At 38.2% G+C, this 20350-nt stretch overlaps 1 protein-coding gene across 2 annotated transcripts in view; it reads right to left on the reverse strand.

The window, feature by feature from the left end:
* FBXO11 (F-box protein 11) overlaps positions 1–19900 on the reverse strand; it is an 89979-nt gene extending 70079 nt beyond the window's left edge. For both annotated transcript variants that reach the window (XM_084901000.1, XM_084900999.1), the window contains exon 1: positions 18887–19900. In XM_084901000.1, the coding sequence (XP_084757126.1) occupies positions 18887–19109 (223 nt within the window). In that variant the 5' untranslated portion in view covers positions 19110–19900. The remainder of the gene's footprint in view (positions 1–18886) is intronic.
* Between the last annotated feature and the right edge of the window lie 450 nt (positions 19901–20350).

The following is a 20350-nucleotide window of genomic DNA, read 5'->3' on the forward strand; positions in this document are numbered from 1 at the left end:
CCAACTAACTGAGCCTCACCGGCCAGGGCAATTTTGGTTTCTTTTTTGGCTATTATTCCTTCCTTTATCTAGTTTTAAAACTACTTTGTAAATTACCTCAATGAAAACTGTTACAATGTTATTCTTTATATCCAGAAAATATGGTATGTCTTTTAATTTGTTCAAGGCTTGATGCAATTCAATATTTCTACTAATGAGGTTTCCATTTTTCCTCTTACTTTTTGTGAATTTTGGCTTAGCCTAGGTTGCTGCTATTGATATACAGACACAGCTGTTGAACTTACATTAAACTCTTTAAGAAATAAGTATCTTCTTTTTAATGTTAAATCCATCTTGTACATTAAGATCATGATACCCTAACCCTAGCCGGTTTGGTTCAGTGGATAGAGCATGAGCCTGCGGACTGAAGGGCCACAGGTTGGGGCTCTGTTCCCAGTGTGGGGTATGCAGGAGACAGCTGTTCAATGATTCTCTCTCATCACTGATGTTTCTATTTCTCTCTTCCTCCCCCCATCCTCCCTGAAATCAATAAAAAGTATATTTAAAAGATAGGCAAAGTGAACAGAATTTAGGGTATCATTACCTTTTTTATAAAATATATTTTTATTGACTTCAGAGAGGAAGGGAGGAGAAAGAAATAGAAACATCAATGATGAGAGAGAATCACTGAACGACTGCCTCACGCACACCCAACACTGGGGATTGAACCTGCAACCTAGGCATGAGCCCTGACCAGGAATCAAACCATATCCTCTGGTTCATAGGTTGATACTCAACCACTGAACCACACTAGCCAGGCACTTTGCCCATCATTTAAAATGTTAACATTTTACAATCATTTTGTTTAGGTGTACATCCTACATAAGCCTTGAATCTTTAAACGTGACTTAGGCCTATTTATATCTTGCTATATGAAAGATATGTTTGGCCTTAGGATTGCCATGTTTTGTTTCATGTATGCCTGTCAGTAGTCTTTTACCAAATGATGTTTTCTTTTTGACTGGTTTATAGTCCTTTCTATAATTTAGTAAGATTTATACTTTTGTTCTTATAATTATAACTTAGCAGAATTCCCCTAGATTTCCACCTCTTTAGATGACTATAGTTCCTTATTATGAACAATGTCAAAATTAACATGTTTCCTTTTTCTCCCTCCACCCGATTCAATCAATAGTGTTATCTTGTCCTAACCGGTTTGGCTCAGTGGATAGTGTTGGCCTGTGGACTGAAAGGTCCCAGGTTCAATTCGGTCAAGGACATGTACCTGGGTTGCTAGCACATATCCAGTAGGAAGTGTGCAGAGGCAGCTGATAGATGTTTCTCTCTTATCGGTGTTTCTAACTCTATCCCTCTCCCTTCCTCTCTGTAAAAAAATCAATAAAATATATATTTAAAGAAAGTGTTATCTTTAGGGCTTCCTTTGAAATGACAAATATGTTTATACTTCTATTACTTGATTTGTAATCTTTACTAGTACATATGTTTTTTACTACCAGTAGTTATAATGTATAATTCACAAATTTCCTTCTCTCAAATTTTATTAGGTTTTATTAGTTCTATAACACCAGGGTCTATAACATGTCCTGTCATCATGATCTTTACATTTGTTTTAGACTTCAGGACTATTTTGTATGTATGTATGTATGTATGTTTATTCAATGCTTACTACCAATCCTGTCTTCAGATATCTCTTTGTTGGCTGAAGTTTTTTTCTTTTTCTTTTCTCTGGCTTTATTATAAGAACACAGCATATAATACATATAACATACAAATATGTGTTAACTGGTTATCTTATCAGTGAAGCTTCCTGTCAACAGTAGGCTATTGTAGTTAAGTTTTGGGAGAATCAAAAGCTATCCCTGGATATTTGGAGGTGGGCATTGGTGCCCTTAACCTACAGTTATTCAATGGTCAGCTATGTTTCTCAGGTTCCAAAATCCCCTAGTCTTATGTTTTAATGTGTAAGAAAGTCCTAAATACTTAAATATATTGTTTTTAAAGATAGCCTTTATAAAATGTGGTATATGTATTTGAATGAAAGTGTAGTCCAGGGGTCTTCAAACTACAGCCCGTGGGCCACATGCGGCCCGCAGAGGAGTCTGATCCGGCCCGCCAGGTTTTTTGGGCAGTGAGCGCAGCCAAGGTGTTACAGTAGGAATTAGTAGTTCATATAGTCCGGCCCTCCAGCTCTCTGAGGGACTGTGATCTGGCCCCCACTTTAAAAAGTTTGAGGACCCCTGGATGAAAATTGTCTTCCTTGAGTGGCATAGAAGGTGATGTTGCTTCAAATTCCCATAATTCTGGGGAGTAGGAAAGTATTACACTTTATTTCCATTGGCTTTTGACAGTGAATACTTGAATGCTGATAGTGTGCTCCATATTGCACCTGGCCTCCACAAGTATTTATTCTGTTCTTTACTCAGGGATGCTACCCATTCTTGGTTGGCTAAAGTTTATCCTTTCGTAGTTTCCTCAGAAGTGTTCATGTAAACAATATTCCCTGAGTTCTGTTTGTTATCTTTTATACTTGAAGAATGGCATGACTGGATATGAAATATCTGGCTCCCACTTTAATTCTTTATCTTACAAACATTGCTCTACTGATTTCTGGTATTGAATGTTGTGGCAAAATTCTGAGGCCAGCCTGGTATCAAACACCCCCCCCCCCCCCCCCCTTTATAAAGGATTTTGTGCAGGGGATGAGGAAGATTTTTGGTTGCCCATAGGAATCTTTGTTTATCTTCATGACCATTCTGATTAGTTTTATCTGGAACAGGTACCCTTTCAATATATATATTTCAGTGTGAGACATTTTCATTGTACTTATAACAATTTGTTGTTGCACTGAATTTCTATTACATGGGTTTCACTTTTAAGTGTGTTGAATCTATATCCTTTTGTATCATTTTCTAAAACTCAAAAAATCCTCATTTCCATTTCATTTTGTCTATCTTCCTTATTTTAGCCTTATGTCCTTTATTGTGCTTTCCTCAGGTCTAGTCTGCTCCTTGGGCTCCTTCTAATTTCATCTGCATTTGCTAGTGTTTGCTCTTCAATTTCTTTTAAAAATTCTCATCTCTTCCCAGTTCCTGCATTTCTGCTTAATGTTTTCCTTTTGTAGAGAACATTTAAAAGTTTTCCTCAACTCTAAATAAGTGTATGGTAAAATGTTGGGTCACAATTTTCATCTGCTCTGTAGTAACATTTTTCTAATGAGTGTCCTCTGGAAGTTTTGCTGTTGTGTCATTTTCTTTTGTATTTTTAATAATAAAATAAGTTGGATTTTCCTGAACCAGCTATTTACTAATGAGGAGTGAAGGAAGGACAGGCTTCACAGTCCAAGGACTCCTCCTTTGATGCTATATAGAGAATACAAAGAAAAGTTGGTTCTTACACACATGGCTCTGTATGCATGTAGCTCTACATTTTCAAACCAGATATTTCTGTCACCAATCCTGCCATTATAAATAGGATATTTAGCTTTTGAACTTCAAGTTGAACACCTTACTTTTAGTAAGTATATTTGAGCTCACAACTTTTGCTCCTTCTCAGATGCTTTTGACAGCCCTTAAGTAAAATTTAGAAACTACTTATAATGTCTTTCAGTTCACTGAAAATGGGAAGTTGAAACATTTTTCTTCTTACTTTTTTAAACGAGTTCTAAGCGGGGAGAGATGCAGAATTATGCAGCTATATTTATGCTGAAAGTCTATCAATTGTGTGTGCTTGTTTAATCATAGTTGTTTTGGAGAGATGGGGAACTTAAATGCTGGAACTCATAGCACCCATCCTGATTACTTCTCCTTACAGTGCAGTGTATAAGAGAAAATTTAGAGATAACCCCCATGTCAGTCAATGGAAAATGATACAATGAACTAAAGTACATACATAAAATATATTATGTAGCCAATGAGAATCATTTAAAAAGAATACATACATTTATGCATATGTATTTCTAGTGGGAAAACAATATATATTAACAAGGAGAAAATATAAAATGACATATAGCATGATTCCAATGAAAGTATTATATGTAATTTTGCGTATGTTTCTACATATTATTTTTACAGCAAAAGAAACGCCTATTTTCTCTGGTTTATTGCTAATTTTCAATTTCTTTTATGCTTTTCTGAATTTTGAAAAATTTCTTGGGAAACATAATTTACTTACTCCTGCCTTCTAAAAGCAGGTAATTGTAGTGCAATTGGCATTTATTTTCATGCAACAAATATTTCCCCAAAATTATGTATTTAAAAAACCTTGTACATGGGAGATAACGATACTGAATACATGGATTCTAACCCTACAGTTGCCATTTACTAGCTCTTGTTACTTAAATTCTCTATAAACTTGTTTCCTCATATGTGAAATGGGTATATTATCTACATATGGGAGCTTCTGTAAGAATAAAATGAGCATTTAGTGTCTACCTAGAACAGAGTTATCAATAAATTTGACAGTATTACAACTACTAAGTAGTAATTATAATTATTTTTTAAAAATATATTTTTATTGATTTCAGAGAGGAAGGGAGAGATATATCAATGATGAGAATCACTGATTGGCTACCTCCTGCACGTCCCCTCCTGGGAATCAAGCCCACAATCCAGGTATGTGCCCTTGACTGGAAATGAACCTGGGATCTTTCAATCCGCAGGCATGCGCTCTATCCACTGAGACAAACTGAGTAGGGCAGAAATTATAATTACTACAGAATTCCTTGTGTTCCTTTCCCATGGATATCTAGATAGCTTAATTGGTACTTAAAAGCTTACAAAAATATTTTCTCCTTGTTATCCTTAATATGTAAATTACACACCATTTCTATTGTATATTACAAGTCCATATACCTATAGTAGATAGCTATTAATAAAAAAAACCATATTCTGGTGAATTTTCAGAAACTTAATTGCCAAACAGTATTAAAAACAAAACATTTGGAATATAGAACTTACTATATAAAATATTATTAAATATTTACTGATAATCCTTCACACATTAAGCATAAATGGACCTACCAACAACTGCAAATGATAGCAAGCAACCGAGGTTGGGATGTGGGTAGCTATCAAGAAGGAATGGGGACACAAAAGGAAATGACCAAATACTGAGGTCAAGCAACAACTACATGCAAGCACACACACACACATATGTAACAGCAATGTGTATGGTTCATTCAAGAACAATATATAGTCTGTCAAAATAAAAATCATGTAAAATTAAAACAGGAAGCCAAATTATAGAAGACTATGAATTGGGGCTAAAGATTTTAGATTGTTCCACAATTGGTAGAGTAAAGCCTTTAAGACAGAAGAGTGCCCAAATTCAACTATAATTTCCTTTTTGGAAAAGAAACACCAACATAAAGTGGACTGAGAAATGAACAGAGCATGATGACATAGTAAAAATTCTGCTCTGGTAACTCTTCCAATGCCCTTTGTCTGTCCCATTTCCTCTTACTAAGAATGTGCTCCCTCTCACCCCGCTACCCCGCCCATTCCTCAAGCCATTTGTGACATCCTCATTCTTCAAGATCTAAGTTATCCATTTTCTCTGGGAAGTCTTTCTAAACCTCAGTTTCAGCCCTTAGACTAGTTTCCCCTCTACTCTTTTTTATTTTATCTTTTCAGACAGGAAGGAAGAAGGATATAGAGACAGAAACATCAATGATGAGAGAGAATCATTGGCTGCTTTCTGCATGCCAAGTAGGCATGTGCCCTTGACTGAAATTGAACCAAGGACCCTTCAGCCCACAGGCTGACCGCTCTATCCCCTGAGCCAAACTAGGTAGGGCAGAAGGTACTTCTTTAAAGAGAGTAAAGTTTAGCTCAATAATATTTTCTCTAAAATGTTCATGAAAACTCATGTATTATGTTAATCATTTGTATGTTTGATGAGGTACAATTTTTTCTTCCAGTCTGCCATTTGCCTTAACTTTATTAGCACCTAATAAGTGAATTTCTTGATCACTTTTTAATGATTTTTTAAGTTTCTTTTTATCTTGCTTAGGAAAAAGTACGTTCATCTAATTCTTTTATGATTTCAAAAACTGTTGAGTGGCCCTAACCGGTTTTGCTCAGTGGATAGAGCGTCGGCCTGCAGACTCAAGGGTCCCAGGTTCGATTCCAGTCAAGGGCATGTACCTCGGTTGCAGGCACATCCTCAGTAGGGAGTGTGCAGGAGACAGCTGATCTGTTTCTCTCTCATCGATGTTTCTAACTCTCTATTCCTCTCACTTCCTCTCTATAAGAAGTCAATAAAATATATTAAACACACACACACACACACACACACACACAGTTGAAATGTTACTTGGAGAACATTATGCTAAGTAAAATAAGCCAGTTACAAAAAGATAAATACCACATGATTCTACTTATATGAGATGTCTAAAATAGTGAAATTTATAAAGATAGAGTAAAATGGTGGTTGCCAGGGGCTGGGGGAAGGAGAAAGGGTGGTTGATATTCAATGGGCATAAAGATTCAGTTATGCAAGATCAGTAAGTTCTTGAGACCTGATTTATAATATGTCACCTATAGTTATCAATACTACTAGTATGTTATACTAAAAAATTTGTTAAAAGAGAACATGTTAAATTAAAATTTACAATTTTAATTTAACATGTTCTCTTACATGTTACAATTAAAAAAACTAAAAAAAAAAATTAGCTCTTGAATCATTTGCAATGTTTTTCTTGGTACTGAACAAAGTAGGAAACTAAATATTTCTGTAAATGAATAATCAACTTGCAATTATCTTTTTTTCTTTTTCTTTTTTTTCCTTTTTTTTTTGCTAATCATCACCCAAGGATATTTTTTCCCATTGATTTTTAGAGAGAGTGGAAGTGAGTGAGAGAGGGGGAGAGAAAGCCATAACTGTGAGAGAGACACAGTTGGTTGCCTCCAGCACTTGCTTAGACCGGAAATGAACCCATAACCCTTTTGGTGTACAGAATGACACTCCAACCAACTGAACCACCAGCTACAGCTATCAATAGCTTGGCCCTCTTTAGGATAACACATTTTTCCTAATAGGTATATTTTCTCTTTACAAGTCTTATTACTATGATATAGTATCATATGTTTACATGGACACTCACACTTTAGAATGATCCATTTTTAACTATAGCCCATATCTCTTGCTGCTATATTTAGTTCTGGCTTAACATTTCTAAATGACTACTCTTTTGCTGTTATTTCTACAAAGATTAAAGCGCATTTGCTTTTTTATTTTATTTTAAAAAACAGGCTATTCAAAATAATTAGATTTTGATACTATTTTTAAAAATTATTGTCCATGATCTTAGTTTTCCAGGCACTTAACTTCATACTATTTTAAAAAATCTATGAAAGTTAATCTGATTAATAACAAATTAGCAATTATATGAACAAATCTAGATACAGAGAAGTTTAAGGGAAACAAAAACAACTATTTACTAAATGTTTTTTTGCAAATGGGTAGCACTGTTTTTGTAAGTTGTAGTTTCCACATAACACAACTTTAAACTTTTTTTGCCAACTGTTACAACAGCAAGATGACTGCTTCCAAAAAGAATAAAAACTGTATTTACATCTGGCATATTTTGCTCTTGTTCCCTGTTCAGCTACCAAAAAGTCAGTTTCAGAAAAATACTTTAAATACATTTGTTATCAGCTCTTCATAAAGCTATGTTATTACTATCTAAAATTATCTAGATTACTTTTATCTAGAATTACTATCAAATCAGTGACTGATTTGGCCTAAACTATATCAGCAGTCCCTATTTTAAAAACAAAGTAAAAAAAAAGTTCACCTCTTTTAATAAAGATTTTTAATGTATTTTCTATAGAAAAATGCTTGTTTTCACTTTGATTAGGTTTATAGTCTTTAAGATGATCAGAAGACTAGCTGAATGTGAGATAAATTAATTACAAATCTAATAACTAAATTTAAGCTTCAAAAGCCCATTTTTTAAATAATCATTGTTACGTTCTTATTTATTCCCAAACACATTAGGTCCCACAATCCAAAATGTTTTAGAATATAAATATAGTATATTAGAAAGTAAAGGGTGTGACTCTTTTAAGTTGATAATGACAAAGAAATTTCCCTTAGCAATTTGTTTCGACTTAATAAACTTAGTCATTACATTCTGAACAGCTAATTCCAGTTTTATGAAAAGAAAATATTCCCACATATTACCAAATTGATCTGAGTCCATACCATACCACGATACAAAAGAAATAGCCACCTGTGTGATCAAGTAAATTTCTCTTTTCTAATTATCCAATTGTTTGCACAATAAACTTTCATTTTTCATCATTCAGTCAGGCATGCAATTAAAATACTATTTGTACTTACTACCATAATCTACAGTCAGAAACTTATCCTAGAAAGACATAATCATTGGCTCAAAGTTCAAATATAAAATTTTCTTTTAATTCTAAATTCTGACTTTTTGATCACCAATTATCTTCATCACCTACAAGTAATAGCACCAACTATTACCCTAAAATTACTGTGAATACATTAAGAATTTTAATAACCACTTGAAACACAATAGCATTGAAAAATTGAGTTTTAAGCTTTTATTCAAACTTAAAATGACCTATGTGGAGACTATGTCATCAAACCAAGAAATAATATGTTCATACCACAATCAGAACTATTAAATTCTTTTAAAAAATACAAACATCCCTTCTTCCAGATTCCATATAGTATTTGAAAAACACAAACAAAAAAACACACCGTAGAAATACGAACAAAAAATTGCCTTACCTCCACCATCACAAGGCACTACTGCTAATATTTCAAAATTTTTTAGATACTTTACAAAATCAAGAGTGCATATTCCATTTCTGTGTGTGTGTGTGTGTGTGTGTGTGTGTGTGTATGTGTGTGATCAATGCATGCCAATGGTTGGTATTTTGACACTTTTCTACACCTCTAAAATCACCCAACTTTGCAGACCCTATACAAACTCATTACATCCAGAACTTCCAGCTCAGTGGTTCTCAAATCAAATGACTCAGAAATAGAGAACAGGTTCCCAGATAGATGTAGCAATAAAGACAGGAAAACAGAATTAGAAATATTCATAAAGGTACCCTGAGAGTTTTAATTATTTGGTATGAAGAATCTTAAAAGTGTTGTTTTATCTCTGCAACTGAGGAGTTTAGATTCTAGCAACATGTAGTAATCTAACTTTAATCTGTCCCCCTACTTTGTTTCTGGTTGTAAGGGCAAAACAATGACTATAATGAAGAAGGATGATATTATGAAAACAAGATGAATGACCCCCATCTCTGCAGATAAATTCCTTTATTAGACACATGTTTCTTTCTTAATCACTTATATAAGCATGCTATAACTTAGCTTAATCTTTGGGCTGAAACAAGTTTCTAAGTGTGACATAAAGGTAATTCAATGAACAATTAAAGGGTAAAACATACAAGACAACAGGGAGTTTAAACAAACCATCTTAATAGTGTTTCACAGAAAACTCTGTAACAGACTAAGGAAAAGGTTACAACAAATCAATCTCTCTCTCTCTCTCTGATCAGAAGACAATGAAAACAACACCAACACACTTACGTGCAATTCATCTTGCTCTTCAAAGTTATTTATTGATAAATGCAGTTTCTATCTCAAGTATAAGTTCCAAAAGGCAAGAACTATGCCTACAAAATCAGATTTCACTGATTTATACTCATAACTCAAATAGCACTATTCCTGGCAGCCAAATAGGAAAACAACTCTATCTGTAGGAAGAGATTTAGAACAACTCAGTTTCCACCTTATTCAAAATCCCCTAATTTAGAAATGAGATTAAGATACCACTCTAGAAGAAAATAAAAAAGCAACTACAAAAAAAGCTTTGGCTCCTTATGCCCAAACTTTACAGCAACATTTGCTGAACGTGGCTATGTTCTAAAAAAAGAAAGAAAAAAAAAAAAAAAAAAGAAAAAAGAAAAAAGAAAAAGAAAAGAAGGTGGCAGTCTCTTCCACACTGCTTGTCACGGACAAGAAAGAACTACTTGCACCAACACTGGACTGCTTAGTGCTGAAAGAGCACACATAAAATATTGAAATCTTACTCTTTTGGTATCTAAGGCTACCATATAATCAGTTTCAAGCAAGTCGAGTTCCTTAAGAACAGAGTTCCAGCTGTCATTCTCAGGGGATACAAGCCACTAGCACTTAAGCACAAGCTTTCACTTGAGGAAGAACTTATGATGCTGCCAGTGGCACTCTTCTTTTAAAAATAAAATAAAATAAATTTTATTGATTTTTTTACAGAGAGGAAAGGAGAGGGACAGAGAGCTAGAAACATTGATGAGGGAGAAACATTGACCAGCTAGCTGCCTCCTGCACACCCCCTACTGGGGATGTGCCCACAACCAAGGTACATGACCAGAGTCGAACCTGGAAGGTTTCGATTGGCCGACGCTCTATCCACTGAGCCAAACCCATTTTGGCTGCCAGTGGCACTCTTACACATTCTTCCTATACACAGGTAACTGACAGATCTGGTCAAGGAATAGAAAAACAATTTTGAGAACAAAATGTACTCCAATTTTTTCTGTGAAAGTTTTATAATTTTGAAATAAACTGAATGTAAGGTAATAAAAATAACCAAAGTATGCAGAAAAATAAAATGAAACAACCAACCAAACAATAGCAAAATATTTTCATGAGTTAAAAGGATAAGCTTAAATGTAGTCAGAAACATGGCTCCAAATTGAAATGAAGGAACAAAAATATTTATGGCAGCAGTAAAAAGAAACAAGTTTCTCTCTCTGTGTGTGTGTGTGTGTGTGTGTGTGTGTGTGTGTGTTTAAATGAAGGCTCAGAATCACATATTAAATGCCACAGTGTTTTAAAAATTCCATAGTATAGAAAGAAATTTCCTTCGTCTTCAAAAAAACCCAAACCATAATCTCTGGGGAAAAATAAAATATATTAAGCTGATAGGTCAACTTCCTAACTAACTCTGAACTGTTAAAGGATGCAAATGGACATAATGAAAGACTTAAAAACAATAAAACAAAACCCAATACATATCTGAAATAAAATCAATTGTTTCAGCAACATAATCATGAGAAGTCATATTGATATCTGTCTTAGAGCTATTTTATCTTCCATTTCTTGTAAATGAAAGTTTTGCCTTTGGGAAAACATAAACTATGGTAGGGAATGTGTGCATGTTTGCACCAAAAGATATATATAAAATGGTTATAGTAGCATTATTCCTGAGAGCCAAATAGGAAAACTCTGTAGAATGAATAAATTATAATATATTCATACAACATCATATAGCAACAAGAATGAACAAACTATTGCTACAAGCAACAACATGGATGGAACTCACAAATACTAGAGAAAGAAGTCAGACACATAGGAATACATATTGGGTGATATTTACATAAAGTTCAAAACCAGGTAAAACTAACCCAAGCTGTTAGAAAGACAGAGTTGGGGGTAGAGAAGGGTGGGGCATATGCTTATAGTGTTTTATCCCCCCCCCCCCTTTTTTTTTGTTAATCTTCACCCCAGGATATTTTTTCCATTGATCTTTTAAAGATAATAGAAGGGAGAGGGAGAGACAGAGAGAAACATATATTTTAGAGAAACACATTGGTTGCCTCCCACATCCCCCCTGTCCCCACCAAGACCTGTAACTGAAGTATTTGCCCTTGACTGGAATAGAACCCTTTGGTTGGAAGTCCAATGATCTAACCACTGAGCCAAACAAACTAGGGCATTATTTCTTCTTTTATTTTATTTTATTGATTTTTTACAGAGAGGAAGGGAGAGGGACAGAGTTAGAAACATCGATGAGAGAAAAACATTGATCAGCTGCCTCTTGCACCCCCTCACTCCCCAACACACACTGGGGATGTGCCCTTGACCGGAATCAAACCTGGGACACCCTTCAGTCCACAGGCCAACGCTTTATCCACTGAGGCAAACCAGTTAGGGCAGGGCATTATTTCTTAATCTAGGTTTTATTGGTTACATTGTAAAAAAAAAAAGTTCTAAAGCTAAGAACACCAATTTGTGCATATGTATACTTTCATTACAACCTTTAAAAATACCAAATTAAAAAAAAAAGACCAAATTTATTGCCATTATTTAAGTAACTATATACATATATATATATACACATAAATATAGAAATAATTATATGTAGACTATTTCTAATTCAAATGACCACTACTAATTTAAATGACCCATAATATTGGCACTCCTACATGATCTAATTTTTTCTCTTCTCTCTATCCCAACTCTTACCTAAAATTAAGTCTTTTTTGGGAAAAAGAGTGAAACTTTAAGAAAAACTTTAGGTTCAGAAGTAGATAAGGAAAAACAATAAATGTGTAAGGTAATTCTTGCAAGAATTATCTACTTTCTCCTTCCTTGACATGCTTATTTTGCCTATGAGGAAGTACTCTTCCCAAAATGTCTTTATCCAAACAACTAGTTTCTCTTATCTTTTACTGGTCCTAAAATACCAAAACTTTACTAAGTAATCAGTTTCTGAAAACTGCAAATGTAATTTAAATGATTATGAAGATATCAGTCATTTGTGCACAACTGAATTACTTCTTTGGCTACTTTCTTCACCCATCGCCATTTCTTTCAAACAAGTTATCATTCTTCTTTGCCTAACCTGGAAGACTCCTACTTTTCATTTGTTAAATTGTACTAACTTCTAATTTTCCTTAAAGCTTGTTTTTATTTTTTAAACAAGATATGATCAATAGTGTGTGAAGGAACAATTACAAGTGACATTATTATGTACTGTATACCAACCCTGCCCATCTCAAAATATAAGTTATATGCTCTTCCTCTTCCCCACAGCCTTCCTCTCAAGTGTTAGATTCTCATAAAACCACATCTTATAAATTTATACTGTGTATAGACCATGTGTGCAAAATCATACTTGAACGTAAAAAGAATTCTCAGATCTAAACCCAAACAGAGTTGGCAAGCTAGCAAAGGCTAAACTGATTCAAGTCAGTTATCAATACCCGGAACTAAAGAAACCAATACCACAGCTTGAACCCACTTAATAGTCAATTAATTTCATACTAATGAAAAAGTTTCAAGTCAAAGATTTTGACACAACCCAACTCGACCATCTGGAAAATGAGTGTTGTGGTACACTAAGGGAAAATAGGGAAACGAAGATCATCACTGTTACTAGAAAAATAATTTTAAAATACGGACTGCTACTCCATTTCTATCACTAAATAAATTTTGAGTTTTGAGGAAATAGAAAAGTAGCTCTCTTAAAAAAAAAATAGATGAATGACACCTCATCTCTCATGCGATGTGGAAGTATTCTTTATTGTTTCTTAAGGCTTAGTCACTATTTGATAGAATAGCATCATTTTTTTCTCTTTTAAACAGTCACACAATTTTCAATTTGTTTGAAGGACAGAACATTTGACAATTGTATTTTTATAAATTGGGAGAGTAAGCAACTAGCATACAGAACTTACATTTGCTTTATACATGCTATCTTATTTTGGGTGTTTTAAAATGAAAACACAGACACACTCACACACACACACACACAAAATGAATTCATTTTCAAAGTAATTATTTTCTATATTTGCCTTCAACTAAAATAAATTATGTAAAGGAAGTTAGTTGGTTTCATTTCCCTATTTTCTAAGGATTAAGTTTAAGTACATATCTTGTATTGGCCAAACATATATAAAATCCGCCGAAACCGGTTTGGCTCAGTGGTAGAGCGTTGGCCTGCGGACTGAAAGGTCCCAGGTTCAATTCCGGTCAAGGGCATGTACATTGGTTGCGGGCACATCCAAAAGATAAGGAAAACTCCAATACATTGTTTACTCCATGTCAAACAGCTCGTTAGTAGTGTAGCTAGAATTAGAACCTAGGTCTAGATAGGTCTAATTCTGAGCTCTACCACCCAAATATCTCATCCCTTATATTTTATTTCTTTTTAACTTTATTTTCAAAAGGTACCAACCACAATTTGGTAGTATTTTGCTAGTAACCTCAGATTAACCAGAGTTCTCTGGAAGGCAAGGATGCAATTCAAAGGGCTAACTAGTGAAATTAGAAAATCTAAATCAGAATAACCCTTCAGGGATCCGTGGGACAAGACAGACACAAAATAACAGTAACCTTTTCAAAAATACATATTTTATTAATTTTTTACAGAGAGGAAGAAGAGGGATAGAGAGTTAGAAACATCGATGAGAGAGAATCATAGTTCAGCTGCCTCTTGCACACCCCCTACTGGGGATGTGCCCGCAACCAAGGTACATGCCCTTGTCTGGAATCGAACCTGGGACCTTTCAGTCTGCAGGCCGACGCTCTATCCACTGAGCCAAATAAGTTTCGGCAATAACAGTAATCTTTTAGTAATAGACAGGAAACAATAAGATAGCTCAAGTTCAAATAACCCATAGATCATTTATAAATTTTCAAAGTTAAACCAAATAGAAAAAACAAACAAACACACAAACCCACCTAAGAAAATACTCACTAGCCTTGAATTCTGCCAAATCTATAATAAGTCCAAGGTCCTCACTAACAAGTCAGGATCTATTAGTGGTTCTTGTCTTACCTGTTATCTCCAAGGTTGCTAGCCAGAATTTCCAGTAAAGAGAAAAGCAGTACATGCACAACCCTTAGGACTAATCAGCAGAACTTTGATATCAGCAATGCCATTATCCCATTTGTATTCCTCAAATAACTTATAAGTTTTGAGAAAACAGGCTACACACACACACACACACACACACACACACACACACACCACACCATTAAGCAGCATCTTTCCTCAAATGGGAAGTAAATATTTTGAAGGTTTAGTTAGCAGATGGGAGAATAGTAACATACAATACTTAATTCCTAAACAGGAAAAATCATGTTCCTTACCCAAAAATCTATCGAGAAAGGTTGCAGAAGTTCCTTATTCTAGAAGTAGTAAGAAAATCTGAAGGTAAATGATCATGGGCCAGAACAATCCCACAGAAAGTATAATTAGCATGTATGACTAGAACACTAAGGAGTTTCCTGGCTGCTGCATATTATAAATATGTAGCTCAATCTGAAATATTTCATGTAATACTATAAACTGAATTATTTCCAAAAAATTTAGTTAAAAAAAACACAACCTCTTTAATTTCAGACTCATAGATGACCTTTTTATCCTACAAATACATATGGGTTGAGAGACTGATTAAGTTTTTACTCTCTACATTTATTTCTGACTAAACATTAATAGCAAAATCCATTTATATAATGTATTAAACTTCTTGAACTATAAATGATCACAGTTAAAATTTCAGCACTTCAAAACAATCTTATGAATTTTCCAATAACTGGAACAAAAATCACACTTGTTTTCAAAAACTTCCATATCAAGATTATTTTCAGATGCCAAATTTCTTTTTTTTATTAAAACATAATAAATGAGAATCTAATAGTATTGATTCCAGGTAGCAGAATTTGGTAGTGGAGGGCAGGAATATGCATTTATTACTTATTAAGAGTAATCAATTTTAACAACTAAAAATTACATAGCACTTGTGTAGACTTGTAAGCTTTCCTTATACTTCTGGAAAATCACTACCAACCAAATAGATATCAAGAGAAATTCAGCAGAATAAGTTGTAAATACTAAAATCTTTCTAGATTTAATTTAAAAGAAAAATATAAAATATTCAACCCGATACTACTTTCAGTTTCATTGACTCTGAAATATACTATCAAAGTGTCCCTATGTGGAATACAAATTATTTTCTATTAGCTTAAAATGGTATGTAAAATCCTAAATTCAGGAGTTTGAATTAAAAAATTAAAAGAATCAATGATTTGGTGGACTATTACTGTAAGAAATTCTCTTCCATGGAACGCTTTGAAAAGTCCTCATAAGCTTTCACTCTATGAGGATGTTTCTTCTTCAAACATTGGCGCGGGCACGCGTGCGTGCGTGCGTGTGTGTGTGTGTGTGTGTATAAAGATATGTCAAGAAAGTTTTCAGGCCAATTAACCTGTGGGCAAAGGAGCAACTAAAAACCAGTTCTGACAGATTTTTGCTTGAAAAGTATATTATATCTTTTAACTATTTTATTACCATTAAAGAGTTAAAAGCTCGTATTTTATGTAAAATAAGTGATTTTATATATATTGAATTAACTTGTCTTAAAACAGTCTCACTTATTCAATTCCCTTCCTGAAAAGTTGTCTGATCCACTATTAACTCCATTCAAAGCTCTTAATCAAGAGTTACATATCCATTAAGAGCTAGTAAACACACACACACACACACACACACACACACACCATGTTAGCTGTAGTTCCTTAATTGCCTTGTCAAAATTATGAAACCCAGCACATTCTCAAACAACAAAAGCCTCCTATCCAAACGAGGAATAGTGACACTTTGCATGCTCCATAAAACTTTTAAAAATAAAAAGTATTCTTGTTAACTTCTGATCATTATGTGAACTGTACATTAAAAAAATGTAAACAATGCATATAAGTACAACCAATGGACACAAAACTCTGGGGAGAGAGGGCATGTAGGGGGGGCAATGGTATATGCACATAGATAATAATTTAAATAAAAAATTATAAAAAAAATGTAAACAAAACACCATTTTTCAAAGAAATACATTTTTACATAAAGTTAGCAGAATATTATTTTTAGTCTTTTAATTCACCTTTGTTTTCTTCATTTTAAGGGCATTTATTTGCCCTCTAAAAGATCCATAGCATTTTCCCTAAAGACTAATCAGCAAGTTCTTTTCCCTTCTGTGCCAACATAGAATCTCCAGAACAATTTCTACTAGCTGCAGCAAAGCAACAATTCTACAGTGAATTTGATTTATCATTTGGTTAGATACATACTAAAATTTTGATTCATGAATATCTTAGTCAGCTTATGGACATTAATGAAAAGAAAACTGACACTCTGGCATGTGACTCTCAACAACCCAGTCAACTTCAAAAGGAAACAGACTTTAGTAGCTAATAATTTCAACAAATGAAAAGTGTCCAAGAGAAAAGTACCTCAGCTAAGTTTGACATTACAAATTATGAAAAGGAGATTCAGAACAAACATTTATAAACACATAATGGGATTAAATTAAGTTTGGCAGAAAGAAAGTGAACCAGTGCTAATGTTATTAACAAATCGGTACATCCTGAAAAGGTTTTTCATCTAGCAATAGAGTATTATGCTAGGATTTTAACCCAGTGTCATTGTTTTCTCAATTCTATTATGGATAGTGCCAATTCTAGGAGACTTGAATATTATTTGAATGGAACACAGGCGAACCCTAATATGCAAATGAGAAAGGAAATGATGAAACTACAAATATTTTTAACTTACAAAAAACTGGTAAATGTATCAAGGAATAAAATGTATTTGTTGCACAAAACCTCTACCTGGCTTGAAACATCACATTCTTTCAAGCAATATACAGCAAACTGCTTTCTAAAAGACTGTAACTGTGACTAGTGAAAGCCCTTTAAACTATTTTTCAGATTACAATCTCCCTTCCATTTGTTAATTATTCCGATCAAGCACAACAATGAAACAGTTAAGGAAAGAATGTATAATTTTTTAAAAGCATTTAATCCCAATTTCCTTAATCCAAGGAGGTGTGACAACCAACGCATGTGAAATTAACCTTAATCTGCCAACGAAAACACGCAAAATGTCTCCTAACAATTCCCTCCTCCTAAAAACAACAACCGGGCACATAAATACGGTACTGACCTCCACCCCACTGAGAGCAGCTAATTAATAAAAGAGAATAGTTACGTTTAGAGACCAAGGTGCAACACCCAACCTCGTAAACCTCCCACATCGTCAAAGTGGAACTGAACATTATTTTTGCTAAAGCGAGAATCCAACCCCCGGGAGCCTCAGCCCTTAGACAATGGTGGTTACCAGACAGAGCTACACAGTTGGGTCCAAATGACACATTTCACTAGGCCTTGGACACAACACACACACACACACACACACACACACACACACACACACACACACACACGGCCGGTTCCATGGAAGGGGCGTTCAAACCCCGCCAGGAGGTGGAGGGCAGCGCGGCGGCGTGGGGTTCGCTAAGGGAGAGCCGGCGAGAGGGGTGTCGGCAGAACGTTAAGGGTAACTGCACTGCACGCGAGGGAGGGGGCTGGAAATGGCCGATGGGTTCTATATTTATTTATTTAAAGGTCTTCATTTAACGGGCCCTGCCAAGGGGTTCTGTAACTAAAGCCAAACTGCGCAGCAAACATTGTGGGGTTGGGAGAGGAGTCGCTGCTCCCCCTACCCCGTGACTAGGGCGGGGGGAGGGGGGAAAGGCGGGGGAAACAAGTTCCCCGGCCCACACCACGGACCACTCGGATCCCCCCTCTCCCCTCCTCCACAGGAAGGGGGAGGCTAGAGGAGAAAAGGGGGAAAACAAGTTCCCCGGCCAGCCCCGCCGCCCGAGCACTCCCAGCGCTTCCCCCCGCCGCCCCTCAGGGAAGGGGGAGACCGAAGCGGGGACAGCGGCAAGAACAGGGAGGGAAATCTCCACCTTCGCCTCCCCCCCACCTCCAACAGACTCCGGGGGTCCGTGAGGCGGCCCGGGAGCCATAGGGGAGGGTGGGGGGAGAGGGTGCCGAGCCCCGAAACCAAACAAAGCGCGGCCTGAGCGAGAGCCCGGGCGAGCGGGGAAGCCGCGGCTTTTCCTGCCGGCCGGGCCCGGGGCGGCGGACACTGCGGCAGGCACCGGGGAGCCGCCTCCAGCCGGCCTCCGTGTCCCACCCCGGGGCGTCCGTCCCCCGGCCGGCCCAGCCCGCTCGCCCGGCCTCCCTCCCCGCGGCTCCCCAACGGCCGGGCGCCGGGCGGCCTTACCCCTCTCGCCGGCGTTGTTCCGCTCCTGGGGCGGCGGCGGCGGCGGCGGCGGTGGAGGCTGCTGCTGCGGCGGCGGCGGGGGCTGCTGCTGCGGCGGCGGCTGCTGCTGGGGCGGCTGCGGCGGCGGCGGCTGCTGCGGGGGCTGCTGCTGCTGCTGGGGCTGCACCGGGCGCGGCCGCGACACTCGCCTGGGTCTCCGGTTGGCGGCTCGGACGGAGTTCATTTGCCGGGCTGAGGTGGCGGCGTCGGCGGAGGGACACACACGCACACGCACAGCGAGCTCCCGGGCCGGAGGAGGGGGTGGGGAGGAGGGGAGGAAGGAGAGGGAGCGAGGGGCAGGGGAGGCGGTGAGGGCGGAGGGGCCGAGCGAGCCCCCGAAGACAGAGAAAGGCCCCGCGGAGACGGAGACGGAGACGGAGACCGAGCGAGGCCGGCGGGCGGGCGGGCCTGACGCGCGGGGAAGGCCGAGGCCGCCGGGCGGGGCGGCCGCGAGGGACGGAGACGGAGAGGCAGGCAGAGCGAGAGAGAAAGAAAGGGCGTCCGCCCGCCTGCGGCTCGGAGGCGAAGCGCGGCGGCGGCAGAGGAGACAGACCCGGGGCCCGCCGACTCCCGAGCGGCGTCTTGGGCGGCGGGGGCAGTGGGCGGGCGGGTGAGGAAGGGGGAAGGAGAGGGAGAGGAGGAGGGAGGGAGGGAGGGAGCAGGGGGCGCCCGGCTTTTTTTCTCTCTTCCTCCCCCCGCTACCCCCTCAGAGAGATTTCTGAGAGGAATTTTTCTCTTTCTTCGGCCTCTTCTCTCTCCTCCCCCCCTTCTCTCCTCGGCGAAGGGAAATGAGTATGAAAGGAGGAGATAGGGGGAAAAAAGAGGCGGCGTCGTTCCTCCTCCTTAAAGGAACCTTCCTCCTCCTCCTCCTCCTCCTCCTCCTCAGCCCCGTCGCCGCGGCTTCTGCTGCTGCTCCGTGGCAGGAGGAGCCATTGACACCGCCGGAGCCTCCACTCGCCCAGTCGGTCCCTCCCCGTCGCGGGGCTGGCCAGGACCGCGGGGGAGGGCCACGGGCCGGCGGGGGGAGGGGCGGATGGGCGGGGAGGAGAGGGGCGGGGATTCCGGCCAAGGGAGCCAATGGGGCGCGCCCACACAACCTCCGGGCCAATGGGGAGGCCGCTCTTATCGCCAAGTCCCTTCCTTCAACGCCCGGCTTCCTCTCTCGGGTTTCCTCCTCTTCCCCCCCACCCCCCTCCTTGAGGGAGGGAGGAAAGAGGGAGTGTGGTGGGGCGGGTGATAATGGGGAGGTATGGGGCATATAATAGAGCAGGGGGTGGACGAAGGGAGCGCTAGTGCATAGCGATGATTCTAGGAGAGGAGGTTCTCGGAGGAAAGGGCGGGGGCTGCTGATGTAATGGGGAGAAGTGATTAATCCTTGGGTTCGGCGTTTCGGCTTTCTTTTCCTCCCCCCCCCCTCCCCACCTT

The sequence above is a fragment of the Pipistrellus hanaki genome, assembly GCF_964339955.1.
Source record: "Pipistrellus hanaki genome assembly, chromosome: 12".
NCBI lineage: Eukaryota > Metazoa > Chordata > Mammalia > Chiroptera > Vespertilionidae > Pipistrellus > Pipistrellus hanaki.